This window comes from Ylistrum balloti, unplaced genomic scaffold (assembly GCF_031769215.1).
Source record: "Ylistrum balloti isolate Yb309-2 unplaced genomic scaffold, AGI_CSIRO_Ybal_v1 Utg370240, whole genome shotgun sequence".
In the NCBI taxonomy this organism is placed as follows: Eukaryota; Metazoa; Mollusca; class Bivalvia; order Pectinida; family Pectinidae; genus Ylistrum; species Ylistrum balloti.
In genome coordinates, this window is record NW_026782195.1 from 1,384,489 (window position 1) to 1,409,353 (window position 24,865).

The 24,865-nt window shown below is 35.8% G+C and overlaps 2 protein-coding genes across 2 annotated transcripts; one reads left to right on the forward strand and one right to left on the reverse strand.

Annotated features, from left to right (window-relative positions):
• Nucleotides 1–778: 778 nt before the first annotated feature.
• On the forward strand, nt 779–14,554 carry LOC132552204 (SCL-interrupting locus protein homolog). Its single transcript, XM_060216352.1, has 15 exons — nt 779–909; nt 1,279–1,383; nt 1,701–1,816; nt 2,200–2,303; nt 3,744–3,806; nt 4,381–4,628; nt 5,258–5,341; nt 5,660–5,746; nt 6,937–7,084; nt 7,980–8,080; nt 8,461–8,545; nt 9,093–11,125; nt 11,320–11,470; nt 12,503–12,636; nt 13,217–14,554. The coding sequence occupies exons 1-15, from the start codon at nt 779–781 to the stop codon at nt 14,247–14,249; spliced, it is 4,623 nt and encodes a 1,540-aa protein (XP_060072335.1). The 3' UTR covers nt 14,250–14,554.
• A 4,952-nt stretch (nt 14,555–19,506) lies between these two features.
• On the reverse strand, nt 19,507–24,796 carry LOC132552160 (mediator of RNA polymerase II transcription subunit 26-like). Its single transcript, XM_060216302.1, has 3 exons — nt 24,634–24,796; nt 22,220–22,294; nt 19,507–21,760 (listed from the first exon to the last, which is right to left on the reverse strand). Exons 1-3 carry the CDS (start codon nt 24,694–24,696, stop codon nt 19,751–19,753), a joined length of 2,148 nt encoding a protein of 715 aa, XP_060072285.1. The 5' UTR covers nt 24,697–24,796; the 3' UTR covers nt 19,507–19,750.
• Nucleotides 24,797–24,865: the final 69 nt, after the last annotated feature.

The following is a 24,865-nucleotide window of genomic DNA, read 5'->3' on the forward strand; positions in this document are numbered from 1 at the left end:
AGAAACTTTATTCCGACTTACCAGGGCTGGCTAATTATGAACATGAATCTGGTGCACAATGTGTTGATTGTATGACGGCTTGATGGAGAATTAAAGTTGGGTGTGCGAAATGGGATGAAATGTGCAGGGAATAGGTTGAAACTATGCAATTCTCTCATCCAATCATAACTTTCACACCAGATAACATTTAGGTATGAAACCTCGTGCATTCAGGACATACCATAGAGTGGCACATGAATGTTCCAGGTGTACAAAGGTTACATGTTGCAATCAGGATTTGCTGAGAAATAAACAACAATTAGTAGTTAATGAAATAAAATGGTTATCCTCATTACCTTGGGAAACATTTTAGCCGGCAAATGGTCACATAGTAGTTTATATAGTACTTAACTGTGAGCCACATCCTTTACAATTTACTTCTTACAAAAGAAACAAATTACTGTTGTCACTGCAAGCTACTTCTGCCATCATGGCGTTGAATGTATGTGTTTACTAATGTGACTTAGTTTTGAAATTAATCCTGATCATGCTCTACATGTATTATGAACACAGAGAAGATTTTCACGATAACCATCTGTAACTTTTTAATTTTGTATGCTTCAGAAGGTTACCAGGTATACGGATAGCTTCAACACAAGCTTTAATGTATGGAATAAGATATAATCAAAAATTAAAAAAAATATTCTGCTTTAACCAAAAATTATACATCTGTATATATATGGTTGTGATACATAATTAGAATGTAATAGAATTTCTTTTCTTTCAGTTCTAATTTCCAATGGCAATGCCAGGGAAGGTGAAAAGCCTACCCAACAAGTTTCAGATGCATCCGCATGTCCACTTTGAATCACCTCCTGTAACCTCTATAGAATTGAACCAAAATGGAGAAATACAAAGACAGAAGAAAAGGTAAAGTTTCTTTGACAAAATTGTACAGTAACAGGTTACTGTTAGTCTGGTTTGATGGTCAGCTATTCTACATTGGTGATCCATCATCATTTGTAGAGGCTCCAGTCTATGTAAGGAAATTCTCAGATACCAAAATATTATGTATATTATTTTGTCAAAATGAAGATTAGGTAATTGCCAGATGATAGCTCCCTACAAGATTTGAATTTTGGCTGTGGATGATTAAACCATTAATATATTAGACGTAGTGGTCATGTCTATTAGATGAATTATTCTTGAAACAAGTTTCAAATCAATTGGTTACTTTCAAATTTTCTTGAATTCTTTATTTTACACATGTAAGACATTCTAGTGATGTTTGTTTTTCAGCTCTTCAGAAGAAAATCAAATGTTAAAGTTCCCAAATACTCGGGCAATTCTTTGGGATCACAAATGTATCGACACTCCAGTGCAGTTACACATCTCTTACTACAGGTTTGTAAATAAGTGACCAAACGTTTAATGTACTAATCTTTATTGAACAACTTTATTCATATGCAATTTCCTGTCTTCATTTCATCAAAAATTCAGAACTCCAACTAAGGAACCCTCTTATAAAAAATGCATTCTAGATGAAAATTGTCTTCTTCATAAGATTTTGATTTTTTTGAGGAAGTTGCTTTATAGTGGGTTGAAAATGCATTTCTGAATTTTGGTTTTTCTTGGCATAATAGTCAAAGTATATATCTGATGGAAAAAAAAGTAGTCATGCATTTCTTCTGATGGATTAAATGGTCTACTTTACGTCGCAGGAAACCAAAGTTATGTGTACTGGAGCGTGTGATCCGTTTTGCTCAGCGTCATTTACAGAGTACAGGACAGCAGGAATGCTCATGTGCATTAGTAGGCTCTCTCTCTATTGATGAAGGTATGTGTTATTTCCTTAGCTGCATGCCTCTCTATTACCATATGGAAGATTAGCTTACGTTTCGCTTTTGATTTACCCATAATATCTTTAATTACTTTTTACATGCTTTTTTATCATATTTTTTGTATAGAGTTATCATTGCTATTGAGCTATTTCCACTGTTCTAAGAACTTGTCCTTATGAAATCTAAAACTTACTGTATGTAATGTATATTTACTTGAGGTGCTGGCTTGTTTTACTGTTAAATTTGACAATGTGTGATGGCTTTCTCACCTGTCACTGCTAGGATATTGAATGGAACTGTTCAATTTCAAACTGCAGAATTTTCATCCTTTATGTTTTTACTTGGATTTTACCAAATATTTAAATTTTTCTCTCGGAAGATGGTGAGGGTGTCAAGTTTACTTTGGACCGTTTTGACCCTGGTGGTGGATTGACATCTAGTGTGGGTGCTTTGACCCCTGGGGACATGGCAGTACCATTACAGGTTGGTACTCATGTTTAACTCACTCTGCTGATTCAGTGAGGCACATCAAACTGAAATCTTTTATTTCAATTGAGAATACTTTTTTCCAGGATTTGGAACATACAGACGAACTATTTCAATGCCCAAGTCATTTAATGAAGGGTTGTATATGGGCACAGTTTTATTCTTGTTTCTCCCATCCTGAATCATTGCTTTCACTTTTAATTTTGCATTTAAATTTCTATTGGGATTCTGATAAAAACTATATACAAAGGTATATCAATTACATTAGAGAATACCTTAGCTGGGTTTAGGCTTTCTAGATCAACAACACTTTTATTAGGAGAGTGGAGAGACAATCTGTGTATAATGGTAGTAATCCTGCAGTAAGTGTATAATAGATAAATTGGTAAACTTATGAATTAATTCTATTCCACTGTCCTGTAATAAGCCCGCCTCCAGAAGTTTAGTAAAAGTTAGTAATATGTTTGTCTTATAATCAGTCTGCCATATCCTTTGCAACCTTGTAGGTAAATTAGTTATCACAAACTAGAACGATTTTATTGTTTTTAAGACACTTGTCAACTTTGTGCCATTTATCTGATAAGCAAAAGGACAGTTGTTGTAATTATAAATAACTTATACTATATGAAAATTGAAAGCCTGTTCACAGAAGCAAAACAGAATTATTCAAGTATGGGTTAATCTGTTATTCATTGTTGGTTCACAACACTTTTTGTATATTGTCACTTATCAGGCCGCAAATGACAAAGGCCAGCAGCAACATTTGTATTCATTTGAATATTTTTCTACTTGTCGATCCACAAACATTATGTGAGTGACATCTTGAAATTACCATTTAACTAAATATATTCTTGTAAAATACAAAAATATGTATCTCTGAAATATGTGTTTTAGGACAATAATTAGTTGTTGAAGATGGTAAATAGAGCAATGTTTCAGAGTCAGGATGATTTGCCACTAGGTCAGAAATTTCAGATAAACATCACCTTATTCTTGACTGCAATGTATATTTTATAGAAATTAACAAAGTATTATAACTTGAAAAACCGTTTTACTTTTTAAACTTTTTTTGATTACTCCAAGTAGGTAGTATGTGTTTGTGTGTGCGACAGGTGGTGTTATTAAACCACTGAATTAAAGTATAAAAAGACAAATATAGAAACAAGGGTATGGTAGTATTGAACTAGCACTGGATGACAAGTACCTTGTACTGAATTAGCCATGGATCCAGGTAGGTGTCCCCTAAAGTATAGCTTGTCATGTGACTGACCTCTAGGTCATTTATAGGTACTAGAGTAGTGATTTATTTCTGCTGAAGTCAGTGGTATGAGAACCACTTTACGTGTAGATATTTTCTTGAGGTCTACCAGGTAAAGTTCATATTTTAAACATCTGTTCATTAATATATTTATGTATGGCAATTGGTTTTGTTCACAGATTATGGGCAACACTAAGAAGGAGAGGGAGAGCTCAATAGATGATTATCTCATGGGATTAAAGGTAAGCTGTTCTACTGTAGGTCAGACAATGGGAGAGCCCTTGTTATACTGCAGTACTAATCTTAGGGGATTAATGAAGAATCATATTGTAGCATGAGACAAAACAAGGATTAACAACCAGGTGAATGTCATCGTATGTAATTCTTACAACATTCCATTACCTTCACAGAATGACTTCTACGTTGATTTGCAAATCAGATTTGAAATCTAGATTATGTTGTCAGATAGAATTGCTGATAATGTTTGACAATTTTATCAAATAGATGTTTTTAATATTTGAAGTTACAGTAGTTTCTGTCTTAGAAAAACATGTTATGTATGCTAAACATTACCTAGATATCATTTTGATTTTTTTAACTGATAATAATGCCATTTGAAGTTTAACTTATATTATGTTTATGCAAGATTTCCGAAATTTTCATTTAAAAATGCTTTGAAACTTAGCTGAAATGAGACAAATAAGAAACTAATCCAAAATTATTTGAAAACATCTGAACAAATCATCTTGAATTTTAGCCCCCAAATCCATTTCTGAATGAACTTCATCATCACATATTTGTGTTTGCTTGTTGTAGGTGCTAAAACAGAGATGTTGTGCAAAAGAGTCTCTAGATGTTGGCAGTTTTCTGTTGGTGAAAGGCTGGTGTAATTTCTTCTCTACTGGGGACAAGAGTGTGCACCATCTGGAGTTTGATGTCATAACTATGGGTACAGAGTTCAAAGCTGTGCCCATCACCCCCGTTCCTATAGTGCCAACCGCTTTGTCTAAAAATCTGTCGGGACCTATGAGTCTGAGTCACCTGCAGGGAGAACCCAAAGCAGGGTATGTACTTAATAATAATCGCCTGTCGTCTTGTCAACTGTGTTTACAAGATTTCAGGTAGTGATATTTTAGCTGTTTCTAGAAATGTTCCATTTCACATTGTGTTGAATGAACAATTCATTGTTTGTTAAGTTACCATACATTTAAGAGCATTTTTTGGCTATACTAAATCTGTAGTTTCAGTGTATGTTCTTCAAAGTCACAAAAATTACCCTACAACAAAAATTGATGTGTATTTAATATAAACCTGATCATCATCATTTTACCCTGTATAAACAATGCAGACAATATCCAGATTGTTGTTATTTTTGTTTCTTTTTGGATAGAAGTCTTTTTTAGTTTTTAGAAAAGGATAATTTTTAAAAAGGTACCTGGGCATGGTCCCAGTGCATTTTGTGAAACATAATATAAGAACCAATTTTACCACTGATCTGAATCTATGTGATGTTTATACAAAAATTATCTCAATGTTTGAGAATATGATCAAAATGTTTACAACAATGATGTCTTATGTTGTTTTCCATTTAATTGCACCTCACTTCTAAATTGTTATTAAATAATTATGATAAAAAAAAAATCCATAGATAACTTTAAGTAGCATTATTTAAAACCTGATATCTAACTTGTAGCTACCTAACAATGGACCATACAAGGAAAGTGCTATTAGTCTTGGAATCTGATCCCAAAGTCTTCAATCTACCTCTTGTTGGAATGTAAGTACCCCTCTCTGTGAATGTTGTATGAAAGTGAAAAATGATTTTAAAGGAGTAGCTAAAAAATGAAAGTTACTGATACCCAATTTATGTTCCTTAAGTATTGGTTAGGCTCAAAGAACAACTTTCTGGTCATAGATTGTTTGTCATTTTAAAACTTAACTATTAATGTTTGTCATACATTATTATAAATTCGTGCTGTGATATTTCTGATTGAGAAAAAACATACACATGTATGATAAGCTATAGATTGACCAATATTCTGGCACATTGCCAGTAAGTGTCGGAACTTGGCAGTTTGTGTTCGTTTGTTTACAGATGGGTGAGCGGTGTGCCATTTGTGTACAGCCCCTTTGTGTGGGCCGCATGTCTACGGTATCTCCATAACTCCAGTATCACTGACAGGTAATACACATTCTTGTATACAATGCTTACGATATTTTATGTAACAGACAATCAAATTACCTCTCATCAACATATTAGTTGCTTTGTTGACCTGTGCATTTGTTCCATACCTCAGTGGAAATGTATATGACAGGATTATTTTTAACCTTGTTTTATAGTGACACACTTCGGTTTACTCATTGTCATTTTATCTTTGTTAATGTCTTTTTGACATTAAGAGTGTTAACAAGTTTTTGACAGTAACAATATTGTGCTTTAAGATGTAAGTGTCTCTGTCGCAATGTCATTGTTTGTATGGTCTGTCAGTATTTGTGTTACCTCTTTGCTCTGCTTCTGACCTTTTTGATGTCCATGTGACCTGCTATTTTGCTTCTGACCTTTTTGATGTCTAGATGACCTGCTATTCTGCTTCTGACCTTTTTGATGTCCATGTGACCTGCTATTCTGCTTCTGACCTTTTTGATGTCTATGTGACCTGCTATTCTGTTTCTGACCTTTTGATGTCTGTGTTTGCTATGACCTTTCTGTGTGACCTTACCTTGACCTTTCTGATGTCTGTGTGACCTTGCTATTCTGCTTCTGACCTTTTTGATGTCTATGTGACCTGCTATTCTGTTTCTGACCTTTTGATGTCTGTGTGACCTTGCTATTCTGCTTCTGACCTTTCTGATGTCTAGTTGACCTTACTGTTGTGCTTCTGACCTTTCTGATGTCTGTGTGACCTTGCTGTTGTGCTTCTGACCTTTTTGATGTCTATGTGACCTGCTATTCTGCTTCTGACCTTTTTCATGTCTAGTTGACCTTACTGTTGTGCTTCTGACCTTTCTGATGTCTAGTTGACCTTGCTGTTCTGCTTCCAACCTTTCTTATGTCTAGGTGACCTTTCTATGCTGCTTATGACCTTTTTGATATCTAGTTTACCTTGCTTGTTGACTGAATAACCTGACATTCTAGTGTAGTGTGACGTTTCCTAGGTAACCTAATTGTAGTGGTGGCCTCATTTACATTTTACCTTATTCCCAACATTTGCAGTTTACTTGTGTCAATTTTCTTTCCATTTTGTAAGTTTAGGAAAAAAATGAATAAGAAATAAATGAGATTTAAAGACTCCATCTTGATCAATGAATATATGACCTTTCACCTCTGTGATTTGTGTTTGTGATTTACATATTAAATAACACATGTTTCAGGATATGTTCCCCTCCAGAACCATTTCTACTGGTACTCTACAGCCCTGTCCATTCTAAACCAGAGTTCTATGAACTCAGTACTATGTCCAACACATCTAAGATGGACTTTGACCTCCTTACAGGATATGAAGTTGTCAGCATATCCAAAGTAAGTAATTAGTATACTCTTTGTAATTTGTGTAGTTTTAAGGTATTGCTGTAGTTATTCTAATAAACATCCTGGGGTGCGGAATTCTTCCAAGATGTGTTCACAAGAAAAAAATCTGTCTGTAGGTCGTCAGTTGTATAGATAACAACACAGTGATGATATATAAAATGCCATGGAATATGGACAGCACAATTTCAAATGTGTATTTCAAACTTTCCCATGAAATAACTCTTAAACTGTAGTGTCAGCTATCATATGTTGAAGATGCGTTTTGGGCGTGAAATGATTAGAGTATCAAGGTATATGATAACCTACAGCCCATGTGCATCACTCATTACTCATATCACTTGGTATAATTAAAGTATCAGACTTTGATAGGACACTATCATTTTGATGCATCATAACTTACAAATAACAGGTTGAAAATTAAAAGAAGTTATGAAGTAGCTTTTTAAACTAAGACAGATCTCCTATATGAAAGTGAAAGGTTAATATTTCTGCACTGCAGTAGGTGAGAGCAAGGCTTTACTATTAGTGTAAATAGATATTGTTGTGTTATGGGCTTCAGCTATACATTTCATCACATAGTGGGTGATTTGAACAAGAAAAAAATCTCAAAAATGATAAAGTGTGAAGAGGGAGAGGGAAGTCTGTATTAGAGGGTTTTTTTTTTTTTTAATATTCTGTAATCTCACTTTTTTGGATTTAGCTCAGTAAGGTTGACTTGTCAATTACTATTTCATTACAATATACTATGTAACCATTGGATACACATTGTTTTTATTTTGCATTGTGAAAAGCTGACATGGTTAGTATGATTTGTTATAGATTTCCCAAAAACTATATTACGTTGTCCTTTTTATTATTTCTATAATGATTCAAATTTTACTTTCAGTCTAATAATCCAAACGCTACATTTGATGTGGATTTAAATACTGTCAAGAGTGGTCATAAGAGGGACCTGTTTGATGGTGCTCTTCATCGATTCAGTGAAAGGTACTTAACCTTAACACAGATAACACATTATTTTGTTAAAAGACATTGGATAAATAAAGCTGAAATGTTCACAATATTAGCCTATCTGTTAACAATGGTTTTGTATGTCTTTGGTACATACTTCTGTATTTGTACAGTATCTTATATGTAGCATAGATTTATGGTTAAACCTGCACAATACTTCTGTATCTAATAGTAGTATTTTATGCGTAGGTTAGCATTACAGTGGTCTCTGTCACATACTTCTGTATCTTATAAGGACCTGATGTGTAGTGTAGAATTTTATTTGTCTCCCTGACTAACTTCTCTATGTGTATCTTGCTCTAAAACTTGTTAACATGACATAAATTTTATTTGTTGTTGTTGGTTGTACGTTTCAGTTCTTCTGAAGAGCCTACATTTAAGTCAGCTCCTGTTAGTGATGAAATCACACCAAGGAATATACCAGCTCCTCACAGATCAAAAGTATGTTATATAGCTGTGAAAAAAGGAATATTATTTCAAGATTTTCCATTTATTCAAAACATGTTCTCTTCAAATTACTTCTTAAATCTAATAGTTTCCTGTTATCTCATGCAATGCTAATGCATGTAACACATAAAGTTCAATTTAGTTCTAAAGTTTCATGTTTGGCAAGTTATGCTTTAGGTCTTCGTAAATATTACTGCAAATATAAAAGTGAAACCAAATAATGCAGTAAAGTCTTTATGCCAGTAACTAGAGGCAGGAGTTGCATCTCTTGCAAATTTAAGATATGTAAAATTATCGTTAGAACTCTAATGTTTTTGCACCTTGATTTTAGAAATTTTAAGAAATTAAAAAGATTTTAGAAATCTTCAATAAAATAAAAAATATGTATTATAGGCATCTTGTTATGTACTTGCCATGTTCAGTTGTAGTCTATTGCAAGATACCTATTGTGTTTAGTATTGTCTACCTGTCTTTATATAATTAGGCCTATAAAGGGGTTGGATTGGTTGATACTGATGCTATTTATATTTTACCATCACAGTTGCCTGCTATGATGCCTATGGTTCCTGAAGTGTCACTATTGTTTGGTGAGGATGGGCAATCAGGTATCTTCTCTGAAGGAGGACCAAAGAGATTGGGTATTAACCAGGGACGTCCTCATGGTATTAATAACATCAAGGATTTTACTCCCCAGCGCCCTCTGACCAGTATTTCTAGTCAGCCAAATATGCCAGCTTACTCACAACAGCCACCACACTACTCTGGGCATAACAGTCAGCAACCACAAAGGAGAATGCCACTCCACAGCCATAGTGCCCCAGAGCTTAACCAACTCTACCAGCAACAGAATCGTCAGCCTCGTCCCCACTCCAGCACTGGCACACAGGGACCTCCAGTCAGCAGAGTTGGAGTCCACAACTACATGGGTAATATGGCCTTGTCAGAAGAGGGTGACCAGATATCTGTTGGTCAGCCACTGTACCCACAGAATAACACACACCAGAATATGTCACAGCCAAACAACCCACAAGGACAGAGAATGATCAATGGCTATAATTCACAAAGTGGACATCCTTATCCAGTGACTCAAAGTCAGCCACACAGCCAGCAAAACTGTAGCAGCATACCACATCCAAAGCAAGTCCCATATGGTGACTACAGCAATCAGCAGCAGCAGCATGGAAACTCTATGCCAAGAGCACAAGATCCATCACCACATCATTCATTCATGCCAAGTTTACAAGGTCAAGTGCCATCCAGGTCAGTTCAGCACCCAGTTCCAGTCCAGCCACAACCTCGCATGTCCAATCCAGACCCCAGGATGGGACCAAGTGTTGCTCTTACAACTCCCACTGGACCAAGTAGAATGCACCAGCAACAAGCCTACAGCCAACAGCCTAGATTTAGTCAGCCACAGTCAGCATTCGTTCATCACCAACCTGCTCCAGCCTCAAATGGGCATCTACTTCCAACATCAATCTCCAATGGTCATTTATATCCAATGTCAGTCCCCAATGGTCAGATGCATGCCACTTCCTCCTCCAATGCCCATGTGTATTCCACTACACCCAATGTGGCTCAGGTCTATAATGAGCAAACACCAGCTCCTCATTCCAATGGACAAATATTTGCTACCCCTCAAGTATCCAACGGTGTGATGACACAGTCAATGCAGGGAAAGTCTTCACAGTTTACTCCAGTATCTGGTGGACAGATAGTCCAAAATCTGGACCAGAGGAGATCTACAACAGAAGGGGACAGCAGCAAGTCTAGTGATGATAGTGGACTTAGCTTCACTCCGGAGAAAGGAATCAATGCAAAAAATGGTGCGTCTCCCCCTGAAGGATTAAAGGAATCTAGTGTGCCACAGGCACTTGGAGGATCAGAAATCAACTGGAACCAGGTTCCAAAGGAAGTGTATCAGCTGCTTCTACAGCAGGATGCTCAGCTCAAACAGCTACAGTCTCAGATACAAATGCTCATGCATAGTCAGAGTGCCTCCACACAACACACAACCATGACAGACTTACAGCCTTCCATCAACTCATCAGATTCTCAGACACAGGACAGTTCCGTTGGTCCAATGGCCGAAGAAAATACAAAGAACAATATGTGTTCAGTGGGAGTCAACACTACCATGCTGTATCAGCAGAATAAGCAATCTGTGTCGCTCCAGACCAGCCCCCAAAAGGCTCGACAACAACTACAGCATCAGGTGTCCTTGCCCCACAGTCAGTCCTCGAGTGATGGACCTCACCCATACAGTCAGCACACAAGTCACCACTCCAGTGAGGAATCACAGTGTAGTTTGAGTGACCCAAGACAGAAGTCATCAGGGAGCAGTTCTACGCCAAGTGAGGCCTCCAGATGTAGTAATGATCCTCGAACGCCTGCAGAAATCCGACATAGAGGTGTTTTGCCTCTCAACAGTACAGAGCGGGAAGAGGACGTGGATGTTTCCCAAGGGGACCTTTCACATGTCATGAGCAACATGCTAGTCCACAACCAGACAGTTGACAGTGTCCAGTCAGAAATCATTGTTGACCTTCCAAGTTACCAGTCATCTCCTTCCAGGTGAGTCCTGGTTGATATTTTTTTTTCTAATTTAAACACGATTATCTATTTTTGAGGCAGTTTATTGGATATTGCTCAAAAAGAATGTCATGCTGTTATTATCAGTAACAAATACATGTATTTCAAAATCTTACCTTTAGAGAAAGATTTCACATGTTTACAAGTGTTTAAAATCTATTCATTCTTTTATGCAGATCGATCACGTCTAGAGAGACGGAATCCAATGAGTTCAGTAAGAGTCCTCTGTCAGCCAGCATGTGTGGAGGAAACATGGGAGAGGGGGAATCAGAAGATGAACATGTGGATGATGACAAGAATACAAAGCAGTACTATGACAGACTAATGGTGGGTGTTGGGTACCTTATAACATACAGCACATGTACCTAACAGTACACTGTAACAACACTGTTACATACAGTGCAGATACCAGCACACTATAACTTTAATATGCAACACTTGATCCATAAGAATCACAACTACCAGTTATTTCTGTATTTATGTATATAGAGATTATATTAGCTCACCATTTGTTAAATCTACCTCCGACTCTTGTCTGCTCTTTGTCCTAAAACAGTTCTTGTTATCACTATTTCTTGAGAAGAACTTAATAGATCATTTTCAAAATTCACATGTAGATTCCGCTTTGTCCCTACTGTGCATTGTCTATTTGAGACTAATCTGGAAAAAAAAGATGGCTTTCAGGCATCCATCTTGGATTTTAACAGTACACGTTTAATGGTTTGTTGTCACTACTTTTAGAGTAGCATTTGATGGATCATTCTTAAATTTGATAAGTAAGTTCACCTCGGTCTTTACAATAGCAAAATGAAATGGCTGACAGGGGACCATCCTTGTTTTTTAGCAGTCAGAATTTGTTATTGTTATTCCTGATAAAAGTACTGGATAGATCTTTTCCAAATAACTAATGACGGGTTCCCTTTCTCAATTTTTGTACCCTTTTTGATTTTTGGACTTATTAGAAAAACAAATTGGCTAATAGGCATTGTAATAATGTATATTTTGACTATAGGAGGTCCTTATTACTGCTATGTCTGCAAAAGTACAGAATAGATCTTCTTTAAATTTCATATTTGAGTTTCACTAGGTGAAATGGTGAACAGGCAGCCATCTTGGATTTTGACTTGTGAAAGTTTGTTATTGCTGTAGGAAAGTACTGGATGACTCTTTGTTAGATTTGGGGAAAAGAAAGGAAAAGATTCAAAGATTAGAGACCAAATAAAGATTAAAAAGATAGTAGGTGCCAAGATCTCTCTTTGATCTCTTGTTCATTAGTACCTGGTTATGATAAAATAGTTCAGATTTGTGATGCAGGTAATAGTATGTCCCTATAAAACTTTTTGGTTCTGTTTACTCCAGGACAACATCCATAAAATGCTAAACCAGCAGAGTGTTGAGGACATGGAAGGAATGGACAGTGGTCATGTGGAGATGACCAAGGACACACTACAACAGAGTATCATGTTAGGACAACATCTCAGCAACATGCAGAGGTAAACTACAGATTGACCAGTCTGTCAACACTGACCTTTATTGTACTTTTTTGTATTGGTCACTGATGACCAGATTAGTAGCAGAAGACCACACCGATATTTTACTGATAATTCTTATAAACTCAATTAGTCTTGCTTCAACTAAATTGCTGGCCAAGACTCACAATTTTCTAAGGCTTGGTTCATATGAAATGAAAACATATTTAAGATCCTATATATAACATATCATTCACTATTTTTCACCACTAAGGATTTTGAAAAATAATGAATTTCATTCTCTTTGGGTCAAGCATAGGCTAGCAAAATATGGTATGAAAATGTGCCAACTGCCTGATTTATTATTAAGATAATGTTAACAAGGCAAGACAGTGGTAGACAATCATTCTACTGCTTTCTCTCTGTCTCGAGTACTCATCATGTACTTTCAAATATACCAAAGTAACATATTATTTCATTGGTTTATGTATTTAAACATGAAGTCAGTTCCAATAGAAATAAAACTTCTAGTAAACAAGGGCACTGTGTGAATGATAATCACTGAAAATATGTAAGTTTCATTGTAAAAATAAATCTGTTATAGGTATGATGTTTCCAGTAACCCAGCTGACACAACATACATTCCTAAGATCAACTACATGTCCATGTTGTTTGACTCGGACTCAGACAGCTCAATGGAAATCAATGCCATGGCAATGAAATACCTCAACGATGAGCAGCTCACACAGATGAGTAAAGCTCATTCACAAGCAGCTCACACAAGAGGCTTATCAAAAGGTTTAAAAGAAAATCAGCGCCTTGCGATGCTAAAACATGTGCTGCAAAATGATAAGGATTCTACCCCTAATGTAACCACGATGGGAATGTCTCCAAATGACATGACATTTGCCACGAGGAAATACATGGAGAAACATGGACTCCTTAGTGAGAGCAACGGTGACAGTAGTGTTAACACTCTGATGGATGATACCTATCGATTAAAACTGGACTACAGTACAGCTACCTCAGGCTCTGATACGCCAGCTCAGGTCACTCCAGAGGTACTCCGACACAGACCTGTAAAGGGGTCACTAACACCCCAGAGTAGGACTCCTAATAGTCAGAATGTATCTGGTAGTCCATACATACACAAGGAGCAGTTCACTGACAAAATGAGAAGTCCATTAGTAAATGGACACAATAAAGATTACGGGAGCCCTTGTGTTGAAAAAACAAAGAAAATAGGAACTCCATATTCCAACTTCTCCCCAGTCACACCTAAAAGTACTCCAACTCGCGGTGTACAACAGTTCTCCTCTCCACAGCAACCACACACTCCTGTCAGAACTTGTCACCGAGATAGAACACAGGAGGAAGATTGTTCTTTGCCACAAGGTCAGACAAGTAACAATGCCACACCCACCCAACAGCCTTTACATCGTGCTTCAAGTACACGTCCACATGGTTACCATGATTACCACAGTCCTGTGGGAGACAACCGACGGGTGGTTACTGGGGATAGAGTGTTGAGTCCCATAGCCAGGGAACCATCCCCACCTGTAGTACACAAATCCAAGGAAGAAGATGACAACATACTAGATATTACACGTCTGAAGACACTCCCCAAACTGCTATGATGTTGATTGTGTATAGTTTTATCATTGTCAATATAACGACCAAAGATGGGCAGGTAATGGTGGTGCTGATATTAACCAGTGTTTTACCAAGTGAATTTATATAGATATTTTGTATTAGTTTTTAGATAGGCATTAATGTAATTAGGTCTTTATAAATAGATAGAATGTTCATGATACAAAGGTGTTATTATCTGTAATGCCTGACAGTTATCATGTTGAGATATTGGTCCTGAAATTTGAAATGTAGATACTCTGAAATGAAATTATCTTTGTACATGTTTAAATGCACACAACTACCACAAAAATTTGCTACTGTGATACCCTGTAGATTTTGTTTTGTAAATACGGTATCCACATAGTCTCATGTCTGTGTATAGATGTAGGCATGACTTGTAATGCTTAGTATGACTGTAAACAATGGAATCGCTGTGAACGTTGAGACTTATAGGTTCAATGGATGAGAATTAAAATTGTCTGTGAATGAGAGAACTTAAGGTATTCATTAGATGAGAATCAAGTATATTTGTGTATAGAATGACTCAGAGATTTATTGGTTGAGAATCAAGCTTATCTTTGAATGAGATAACTTGAGATTCATTAGATGAGAATCAAGCTTATCTGTGAATGAGAATTTTCTAGAGATTGAATGGATGAGAATTAAGCTTATTTGTGAATGAGATATTTTTACAGATATAGTGGATGGGCGTCAAGTGTATCTGTAACCGAGATGATGTAGAGATTTAGTGAATGAGAATCAAGCTTATCTGTGAATAAGATTTTTTACAGATTTAGGAGATGAGAGTCCTGCTTGTCTGAATGCCAAATAAACCTGAACTGGTAAATTATGTTCCTCGCCTTTCCCTCACATAATGACCTTCAGTATTGAAATTAAGTGGTGTATGTAAATTTTGATGAAAGGGATGGGCATGTGTATAAACGTTTTCAAAGCACTTGTTGTGTACAATGATGGCACTGTTTATTGGTGATCCAAGCGTGTAAAATGGATCTGTTTTCAATCTGTGATATTTTGTGTCCCTGATATTGTTTATTGTGCTTGTTATTTGAGTCTCTACTTTGATCCACAATTTTCTCCTTTATTACTTTCTTCAGTCCTAATAAGGATGTTTGGTATAATGTAATCTTAAAAACAAGATATCCTTTTTGTTGGGAAAAAAACTTTTTTAAAATGTAAGCATTTTATTCTTTGTTTCTACACACGGTAAATTTTGATTCTTACTTCATATTATTGAGTTAAGATACATAATGCTTTTTAAAAGCTGTGATGAGGTGTTAAATATTTTAATTGAAATTCGGCCAGGAACATAAATTTGTGACTCTTTAGGCCCCAGTGATATTACCTTTGTTTGATTCATTTAAACAAATTTTATTTATGATGGTACTGAATGGGGTTTATTGGACCAGTCTTCCTGTTCTCTAGGAATCTGTATGAACACATCTAAGTGATCTTTCAATAGCCAATGACAAATATTAAGGGTTTTTAAAAACTTGATATTCTTTGACTTGATAAAAATCTAATATCTTGGCATGCATTTCTGAAAAATATATATATTTTAGATTTTCGCTGACTCGTCCAACTTGCCATATTAAAACAGAATCGTGGTTGTCCGGCATTATAACTACCTTTGGTTTGTCATTTTATAGAAACTCATGATAAAAATGCTTATATACACATTAAAAGTTTTCAGTGTTATAAGGGGAAAATGTGCCAATTTGTGTACTTGGGCATGTTATTGTCAATAGTATTTTACACATTTAACAGTTTGAAGTATATGTAATAAACTAATTTTTTGAGGGGAAATATACTGACTTAACTCACAGAGATATGTCTCTATATTTTCTCAAATGTTTCATTTCAAGATATGGAAACCATTAATTTTAAGGACAATTACAAAGTCATGTTGTTTGGCCTGTGATAGGCAAAATAGTGCTAAGTGTGTTTCATTTTGTATTTGAACTCTGTAAAATGTGTTCTCAGGGTTACCGGAGTTTAGTGCCAGTTTGTCTCGCATTCTTCCATTATAGACATGATGTGTAAATTTCAGCTGGAGACTGTATCAATAATCATTAATTTGCTCAAAATTGATTTTTGCAAAAATACTCAGAATTCTATCCGTCCGAAATTCTTGATCATTTTAAATGTGAGTTCATATGGAACATGTATAACTTCGAGCAAATATATTTGCCAAATGGACGAATGATTATCTGCTATATAGCTATGCTAAGGAAATGATAATCCTGTCACCATTGGAGGTGTTGGCCTCTCCTTATCTTAAGTATATACATCAAATCATGCCTGGCATGTTAATCTTTTTTTTTTTAATTAAGAAAACAGCATTCAAAAAAATTTATAACTAAGGACAAAATTCATGGAATTTTTTTTAATACTAGGGTACCTTCCAATTTTTTAGGTACAAATAATACATATCTTGCCCTGTGATTAGTCTTTAGGTGTGTTCAGGGTATGTTAAGGTTAATTAGACTTGCGGTGTGATCATTTTGAAGTGAAGTGTGAAATGGAAGTGTCTAGATTCTATTATCCAATGCATCCTTCCTTTACAAAACCATTGCATGTATCAACAAGGACACACAATGTTTCGTTGCCAACATCAGTAAATCAGTGATTTGTGATGAGTGAATTCATACACGCAGTTAGTGTAGCAGCTAGTCTAGACATATATCAGTAAATATAATAGTATTAGGTAATCTGTATAAATAAGTATTATTTAGGTATATTCTTACTAACCAAATATTAGTTACAAACCAAAACTTAAAATATTTATTTCTAGAAGCAGTTTTTGCACAAACCCTTAAACAGATTTCGTCTTAATAACATGACCAATTAGGATTTGTAAGACATAAAAGATATGTTATAATAATTATGCTTCAAAGCTGCACACTAACAAGAACTTCGGACAATAAGTGATATCTTGTGTTGTGTCGCACATGTATGTCAAAATCTTACATTATATTTGAAGTATTTTAATCCATGATTTGAAATTGAACTATTTATATTGCATAGATTTTAATGATGCGTTATATACTTCATCAATATGAAAATTAGAAATACCTATCTATGGATACATTTTTAACGGTATTGCAAGGCAGTTGTAAATTATGTAATCAAGTATCTTGTCCTGGCAACATGTTCCAACATGTAAAAAGACTGCAGCACAAATAAATAGCTTCCAATTAATTAAAGTAAATTAACAGTTTCTTCAACTTTCTCCTCTGAATAGAATAATGATGGTAGAATGTCTAGATGTGTTTTTTTTTTTATCTGTTTTAATATTTTTATGTATTTGTTTAATGCTATTTATTAAAATATGAGTTATTTTTGTAGAAACTGTAAAGAACAAAAATACCTTACAATAAATTATTTTATAACCTGCGTTGTTTGTTTGTTTTATCTAATAGTGACATTGAATACGAAGATGTGTCCATTGTATCTCAGAGACTGGTAAGATAGTGCATTGCGGATACAATTTAAAGAGTAATATCACCGTTGTTCATCCTACTGACGTTTAAAAAAGAAAGGTTTCTGAAACTGAGCTGCTATTCTCAAAATATAATCCTTAGGCCAGTTTCAAAATTAGGTGTTCAGTGGGTGGGGTTGCACTGTGGTAACACACTGGCCTTTCACTTAGCCACCCAAAGTTTTGATTCCCAGAACAGACGTGAAAAGGTAAGGGGTCACTTGCCAGACAGCGTTGGCTTTCCTCAGTTACTTGGGTTTCCTCCCACAGCTAGAACCTAGCACACTTACATCTGGACCAACATAAGTGATTAGTATAAGTTGAAATAACTTGTTTTGCAATTGTAAAATCAAGTTTATGTTACAATCAAAATTATCTGGAAGCCATTGTATATTGTGATTAGTCTAAATGTCAAGGCAGTCATTTTGTTTATCATTTCAAAAAGGTTTTAGGATATTAACCAAATTGGAATTAACAAAAGCCTAGGCTTACACGAGTTGTCTGTATCAGCCATCTTGACATAATTAACACATTAATATAGCAACTTGCCAAGTATAGAGCCTTAAACCCAACATTTAAGGGCATTGCCAAGTTTGAGTAAATTCCAATATTTAACCCAGAAGGAAAATTTGATTTGAAGCTGATACACCTGGTTATGAAGTTTTGAAATCAGAAACCAAAAGCCTCACATAAATCTATATTTAAGGGAGAAAACTGGCTTTTACGACTGATATTTACACCTTGTTCTGAAGTCCCAACAGGGGCTAGCAACTTCTGAGAAATTCTTCAAGTGGAGATTTTAAGCTATTCAAATTGCTCCGCGTCCATGGTCAGTCTGTCTGTAAACAGTTTTTGTTATCACAATTTCTTGAGAAGTACTGGGTGGATTTTTCTGAAATTTCATATGTAGGTTCCACTTGGTCCCACTTGGTTTTGGTTCTAATAAAAAATACAAAACAACTGACAGACGGCCATCATTCATTTTAACTTTGAAAGTTTGTTTTCGCTATTTCTTGAGAAGTGATCGATAGATCTTTCTCAAATTTCATATTTAGGTTCTTCTTGACCTTTAGTGTCTATGTAATTTTGGAACTGATAAGTGAAATAAAGTTGCAGAAAGGTGGCCATCTTGGATTTTGACATTGCAAGTTTATTATTTCTCGAGAAGCACTGGATAGATTTTTCTCAAATTTCATATCCAGGTTCCTTTTGGTCCCTAGTTGTGCCCATCTAACGTTTGACTAATCAGAAAAAACAAAATGGCCGACAGATGGACATTTTAGATTTTGACTTTTGAATGGTTCTATTGCTATTTCTTGAATACTACAGCAGAGATCTTTTCAAATTTCATGTATTCTCTAGGGGTTTTAGGTCCTCAGTTGTGCCTATTTGAGTACGGGACTGATCAAAAAACAAAATGGCCAACAGACTTTGGATCTTGCCTAGTAAAGAATTCAAATGGATATCTCTCAAATTTCATATGGATGTTCCCTTTTGTCTCTCCTTGTGCTCAATTGCTTTTGGGACTGATCAGAAGAAACAAAATGGCTTCCAGGTGGCCATTTTGGATTTGGCAGATAAAGATTATCATCACTATTTCGTGTTCAAATGTCTTATAATTAAGAGCAAAAACAGAGAAGAGAAAAAAAGGGAAAAGATCCAACTTTAAATGAGCATATAAAGATCAAACAATGGTGGGCACCAAGATCCCCCTGGGATCTGGTTCTCCTCAGGATCCAACTAAATTGATCAACCCAAACAAATTTTTGCTTTTGATTTATTTAATAAATCTGATATCCTCTCTTTGTAATTTAAATTTGACAATTTTACACAAATATTATAACACGTGACATATATTAAACTATTACAAATAAAAAAACTGCAAAAACAACTTTAACATAAGAAATAGAGAGGTCCTGCATTTAAATGAAAGCACTAAAACTGATGTCAAGTTTAACTGTCTCTTCATTTATTTCAGCAGGATTTCAAAACAATATCACCGACTATTTAATCATCTATGAGAACATATGGCAAAATATGCAGAACGTCACCATTATATGATGAACTAGACATGGTTTGTGTCCAATCACACCATCTTCCATATGTGTTATAGACACCATTTACACCTGCCCATTCTTCTCCTAGCACACGTTGCACATCTTGATCACTCACAGACTCGCTTTCCATTGGAATAGATTCAGACACATCCTGTGTATCATCTGTCCACACATTATCATAATCAATTGGTGGAAGCAAATTATATGCCTCCTCCAAAGTTAACGGTTTTGTATGTTCCACTAGAGGAACGTTATTGCTACTTTCTGTATCAGCATGTTCTACAGCTTTAACCTCTGCTGGACGGAAACTGGTGTCTCCGCCTGAGCTATTAGTCACATCCACCTCTAAACTTGAGTCATATTTACCAGGTGTATAGGGAGATTCTGCTTTATTGATGTCATATTTAAACGGACTCAGATCTTCAGTTGTATTTGGTGTAACAGATGTTTCCAAAAATTTCTCAACAAGTTCTGTCTTTGTCCTGCTGAGAGTCAGGTGTGACCTGATAGGGGTGGAAGTGTCTGGTTTAAGCCGACGTTTTTTGCCCACTCCAGGAGGAAGTACAGAATCAGGCACATCAGATTCTTTATGTATCTGATTGGTCTCTATCTCTCTGATAACACTACTTCCCAATGCTGCGCTGCCACTCTTTGCTTGTAAATCAGCTATAAGCTGGGCTGTTGTTTTCACCTTAGGTGTCTTTCCAGACAAAGTTGCCTTTTCAGATGTCACTTTTGGAGTCGTTTCAGTTTTCACTGACAGATTGACATTTCTCTTATAAGAAAAACTGCTTTTGCCATCGGGAGTTGAAGCATAGGTACTATGCCCTATATCTGATAAATTTGCATCAATGCTCGATAATGAAGTTTGCAGGGAGCCATTCATAGCTTTTTTATACGATCCACTACAATTATCACTGTTTTGCATACGTGCAATTTTACTAGGCTGCCCAGACCCATTAACATCTTCTCGTGATCGTTTTTTATTTGCAACATTAGTTTTTACATTCAAGCTTTGATCTGGCTTTGCAGCCTTAGAAGCCTTTGATGGAGAAACCGTTTGCGAGACTAAAGGAACGTCACTGGAATGATTTGAACTATTCTGGTGTCTTTCTTCTGTTATGTTATTATGTGTGGATGAGTTTGACAAATTTTCATGAGATAGGTTTCTTGGCAACCTTCCTCCTGATTGATCAGGGCCATTACTGACTGACTGAGGGGTCTGTGGTCTACTTGTGCTTCCACATTCAGAAGGTGTGAGAGGTCTACCAAGACTGGACTCTGTAGAGCCTGAAGGAGATGCTACACGAATTGAATTTTCAAGTATTGATACCTTTGGTGAATTAACTGGTATTTTAGGCGAGTTGACAGATACCTTAGGTGAGTTGACACTTTTTTGGTTTAGGCAATACTTAGGAGAATCAGTTCTTAGATTGGGAGATTGTCCCATCTTGGAATTCTGAGGCAAATTAGGTGTATTTGGTTTATTTCTGCCTCGCTGTTGTTGTAATTGCTGATTAGGAGTATTTGGTTTACTATTGAAAGTTGCCAGGCTCTGTGGCAGTTTTGGTGTACCCGGTTTACTTTTATTTCTTTGAGATAGCTGCAAGTTTGGTGTTGTTGGTTTCACTCCAACTGTATGCGACTGTGAAGGACTAGATCGAACACTTGCATTTTGTGCATTCACTCTGGTCAGTGCAGGAGACACTAATTTCTGAGAGAATGCTGGACTGTTAGGACAAGATGATGAATCACTACCCTGAAGAGACGACAACTGGGAGTGTTTTCCAGCTAACCTTTCTCCATTATCTCTATCACCATTAACAGTACAATTGTCTGACTGTGGAGTTGCTGATATAAGTTTCTGCCAGTTCCGTACCAGTTTTTTTGCTCGTTTGGCCAATTGATCATTAGTAGTTTTCCTTCTGAGTTCATTGACAGTCCTGCCAATCCTTGTTTGCTATAAAAATAAAAGAAAATTGTTTTAACTGTGATCATAAATTTTATACTATCTGATGAATTCAAAATTATACTACTAAAAAATTAACTCCTGTTGATAAAATTTTATTGAAGGCATTTTTTTTCTCTTCATTTAATTTATTGTCAAATGTTTAAAAATCATTACATATAGTTAAAAGTTGCTATATTTTTGGCGGATTATAATCGCTTGAAAATGTGAAAATTATTCAGTATCAGTGGCCACCTGCAACATCACATTTAGTTGGATCATGTTCCCATTCAGTGATTAGAAAGCCAATACCAAGCCAGTTGTCTCCAGTTTTTGGCTACTTCAAAACAAATGCTTGTAAACAGCTATTTTCCTTTCAGTTCATAAGAATTGCTGCAGTAATTTTTTTATGTCTTATATTTTGAAATTGAACATATTAGTTTGAAAGCAAACAAAGGAACATTAACAAACCTCCAAGGCTTCCCGGGTGATTGGATATGTTTCCAACACGGTGATGACCGCCAAAACTCCCGCCATATCGACCACCTACAAAGGGATAGGAAAATTAAATTTAAAGCATCTGTCAGCAATAATGATTTTTAAGACATTAGTATAATTTTCATGCTGTTTGTTCTTAGAAATCAAATTACATTCAATTAATCTTCATCATTGAAAGATAAAACCTGAAACTACCAGGACAGCCATTAAGCTAACCAAACCACTGTAATGATGAGTTAAAATGCAACATGCCAAATTCAAACAAAAGGAATACAGTATGCATTAAAACATATCATATATGTACATTGTAAACCAAATTCAGCATCAGCAACATGTCAAGGATAATTATAGCCACTGGCCGCCTGATTTTACCTTTGGTCGCTTAGATTTATACTTATTCAGGTTGAGCTATTAAAGATGTTATTTCTATTGCTGTGTATACAAGCCAGGTACTGAGAAGCCATTTTGACCATTAAGGTTTTCAAAAAATATTCTAGAAACCCATCCCTGACCCTCCTTTGCAAGGTCTTTGACAGATGGTTTTTGACACATGGGTATGCAACCAAATTTTTTCTTAAATCTACTCCTGCATGGAATAAAGTGCAGCATCACACATCTACATTAATTTCAGTACCGTAGCTCTTAGTTAACCAATAGCATATAATATGTATTCTTGATGTATGTAAAGTGATGATTCTATTTAAATTTAGAATTCAGAATCCAAACGAAAAGCTGTGACTGCACTGATGATATCATTCATTTACTTAATATATACATTGTATATATGTGTAGGACTATTCTTTTTTCAATCATATAAAGTTGTTTAGGTGTGAAATGAACAGATGCAGAAATATCAAGTCAACAAGACTATTTACAGACCTTCTCCCAAGGGCTCTGTGGGGCAGAGTAATGGCTCCATTCCAAAATGGATTTATTTCAATATATTGCCAATTCCCAAAATATCCTAATATTCCTTCCAAACAGATTTTTTTCTTTTCTTCAAACAATGAGATAAAATGGCCCACTCCAATATATATTCACTCATGACACCATGTCAACAAATATGAAAAGCAGTACAAATAAGATTTATGAATGAACTATGGAAGAACATTACTGGATATTTATGTATTTTTCTCAATACTGGGGATAAAGTTTTTTCAGTAGAAATACCACATGGACAGCTAGATAGGAAGGAGCATCATTTCAATTAAACAAGCTGGACTGGATGTTTTTGATTGAAATACATGAAGTACTTGGTACGTAATTAGAATTAGTTACATATACATTTATCCACTGAGGGTAGGTGGTTAAACTCATTCCTTTCAGCATGTTACAGACCAAATGCTATGGTCAAAGCACGCCTGTCGTATTGTACTTAAGTTAAATATATCAGGGCTTTTCCGATACTTTGTCATCGCAAAAGTTCACTTGCCCTTTATCTTCACCCAACAATCTAATTAATTAGTATTTTAAGATCCATTTTAGTGGTTTTCCAATTGATCAACTTTGCAAAGTATTGGTTAGTGAAACCAATACATGTAACCAATAACTAGAAGTCCCTTAATGCTGGTAGTGAATAAAACATACAAGTGATCTCAATTCAAACAGAGGTATGTGAGTGACAAATTTAATCCTGAAAATTCCCAATAAAACAATATATGCATGCATGATTATCAATCAAAATTCAGACATACAATAGTACCCACAATTACTTTGTGTTGGTTATACTACCAGTTTTTCTTCAAGGAGCAAAGTCAGATTTATCTATCCATCTTGAGCAATAATCATAGATTCATACTTCATCAGGGGGTTATGGGGAATGTAAAGTGATATTAATACATGCATATTTCTATGAAAGACCATTACTACCATACATACAGTACCCGTATTGTCGTAATATTAAAAGGTTTTTGGTGTTTATCTGAAACCATGCCGTTTCATAGACTATGTTTAGACAATGGTAAATGCATACTGTGCGGATCAAATAACCGATTCGTGGTGATTCCATATAGACATCCGACTGATGTGCGTGTAAATTAAGCGACACGTTTCCAGCCATAAGCCGAAGGCAACTAAATGTGCCAGACACACGACAGCAGTCATAATATGATTGCACAAATAAGGACAACTTGCATAATTTTCAGTGTAATGAACTATATTTTAAGATAATAATTTTCACAATCATAGATCTAATCAAAAGCATTATAATCAACCACAACCGTATTATTTCACAGTACCATTGGTTATATCGGACTATGCATGCGACAACAGCACAACTTTCTCTCAAACTGCAACAGTCCTGTGTCGGACTGTTCACTAATCGGCCACCTTCCTCATGCCGGGACAAAAAACATCTCACAACCGCATTTAAATACCAAATTCCTTACATTATTATCCTCATCAAGAGCCTTCAGCAACTTCTCCTTTATTTCGACAGGAGTGCACTGCATTGGGATGCCCAAAAGCCCCCAACTGAAGGGAATTCAGCCAACAGAGTGACCGATATCGTCCCACCAGTATGGCGGCCCTCCATACATTGTGCGAATCTGTGCAGCGCATTGACATCTGGGAAGCCTCTCCAATAGCGTGACGTAGAATGACGAACGACAGCTCGGCCTA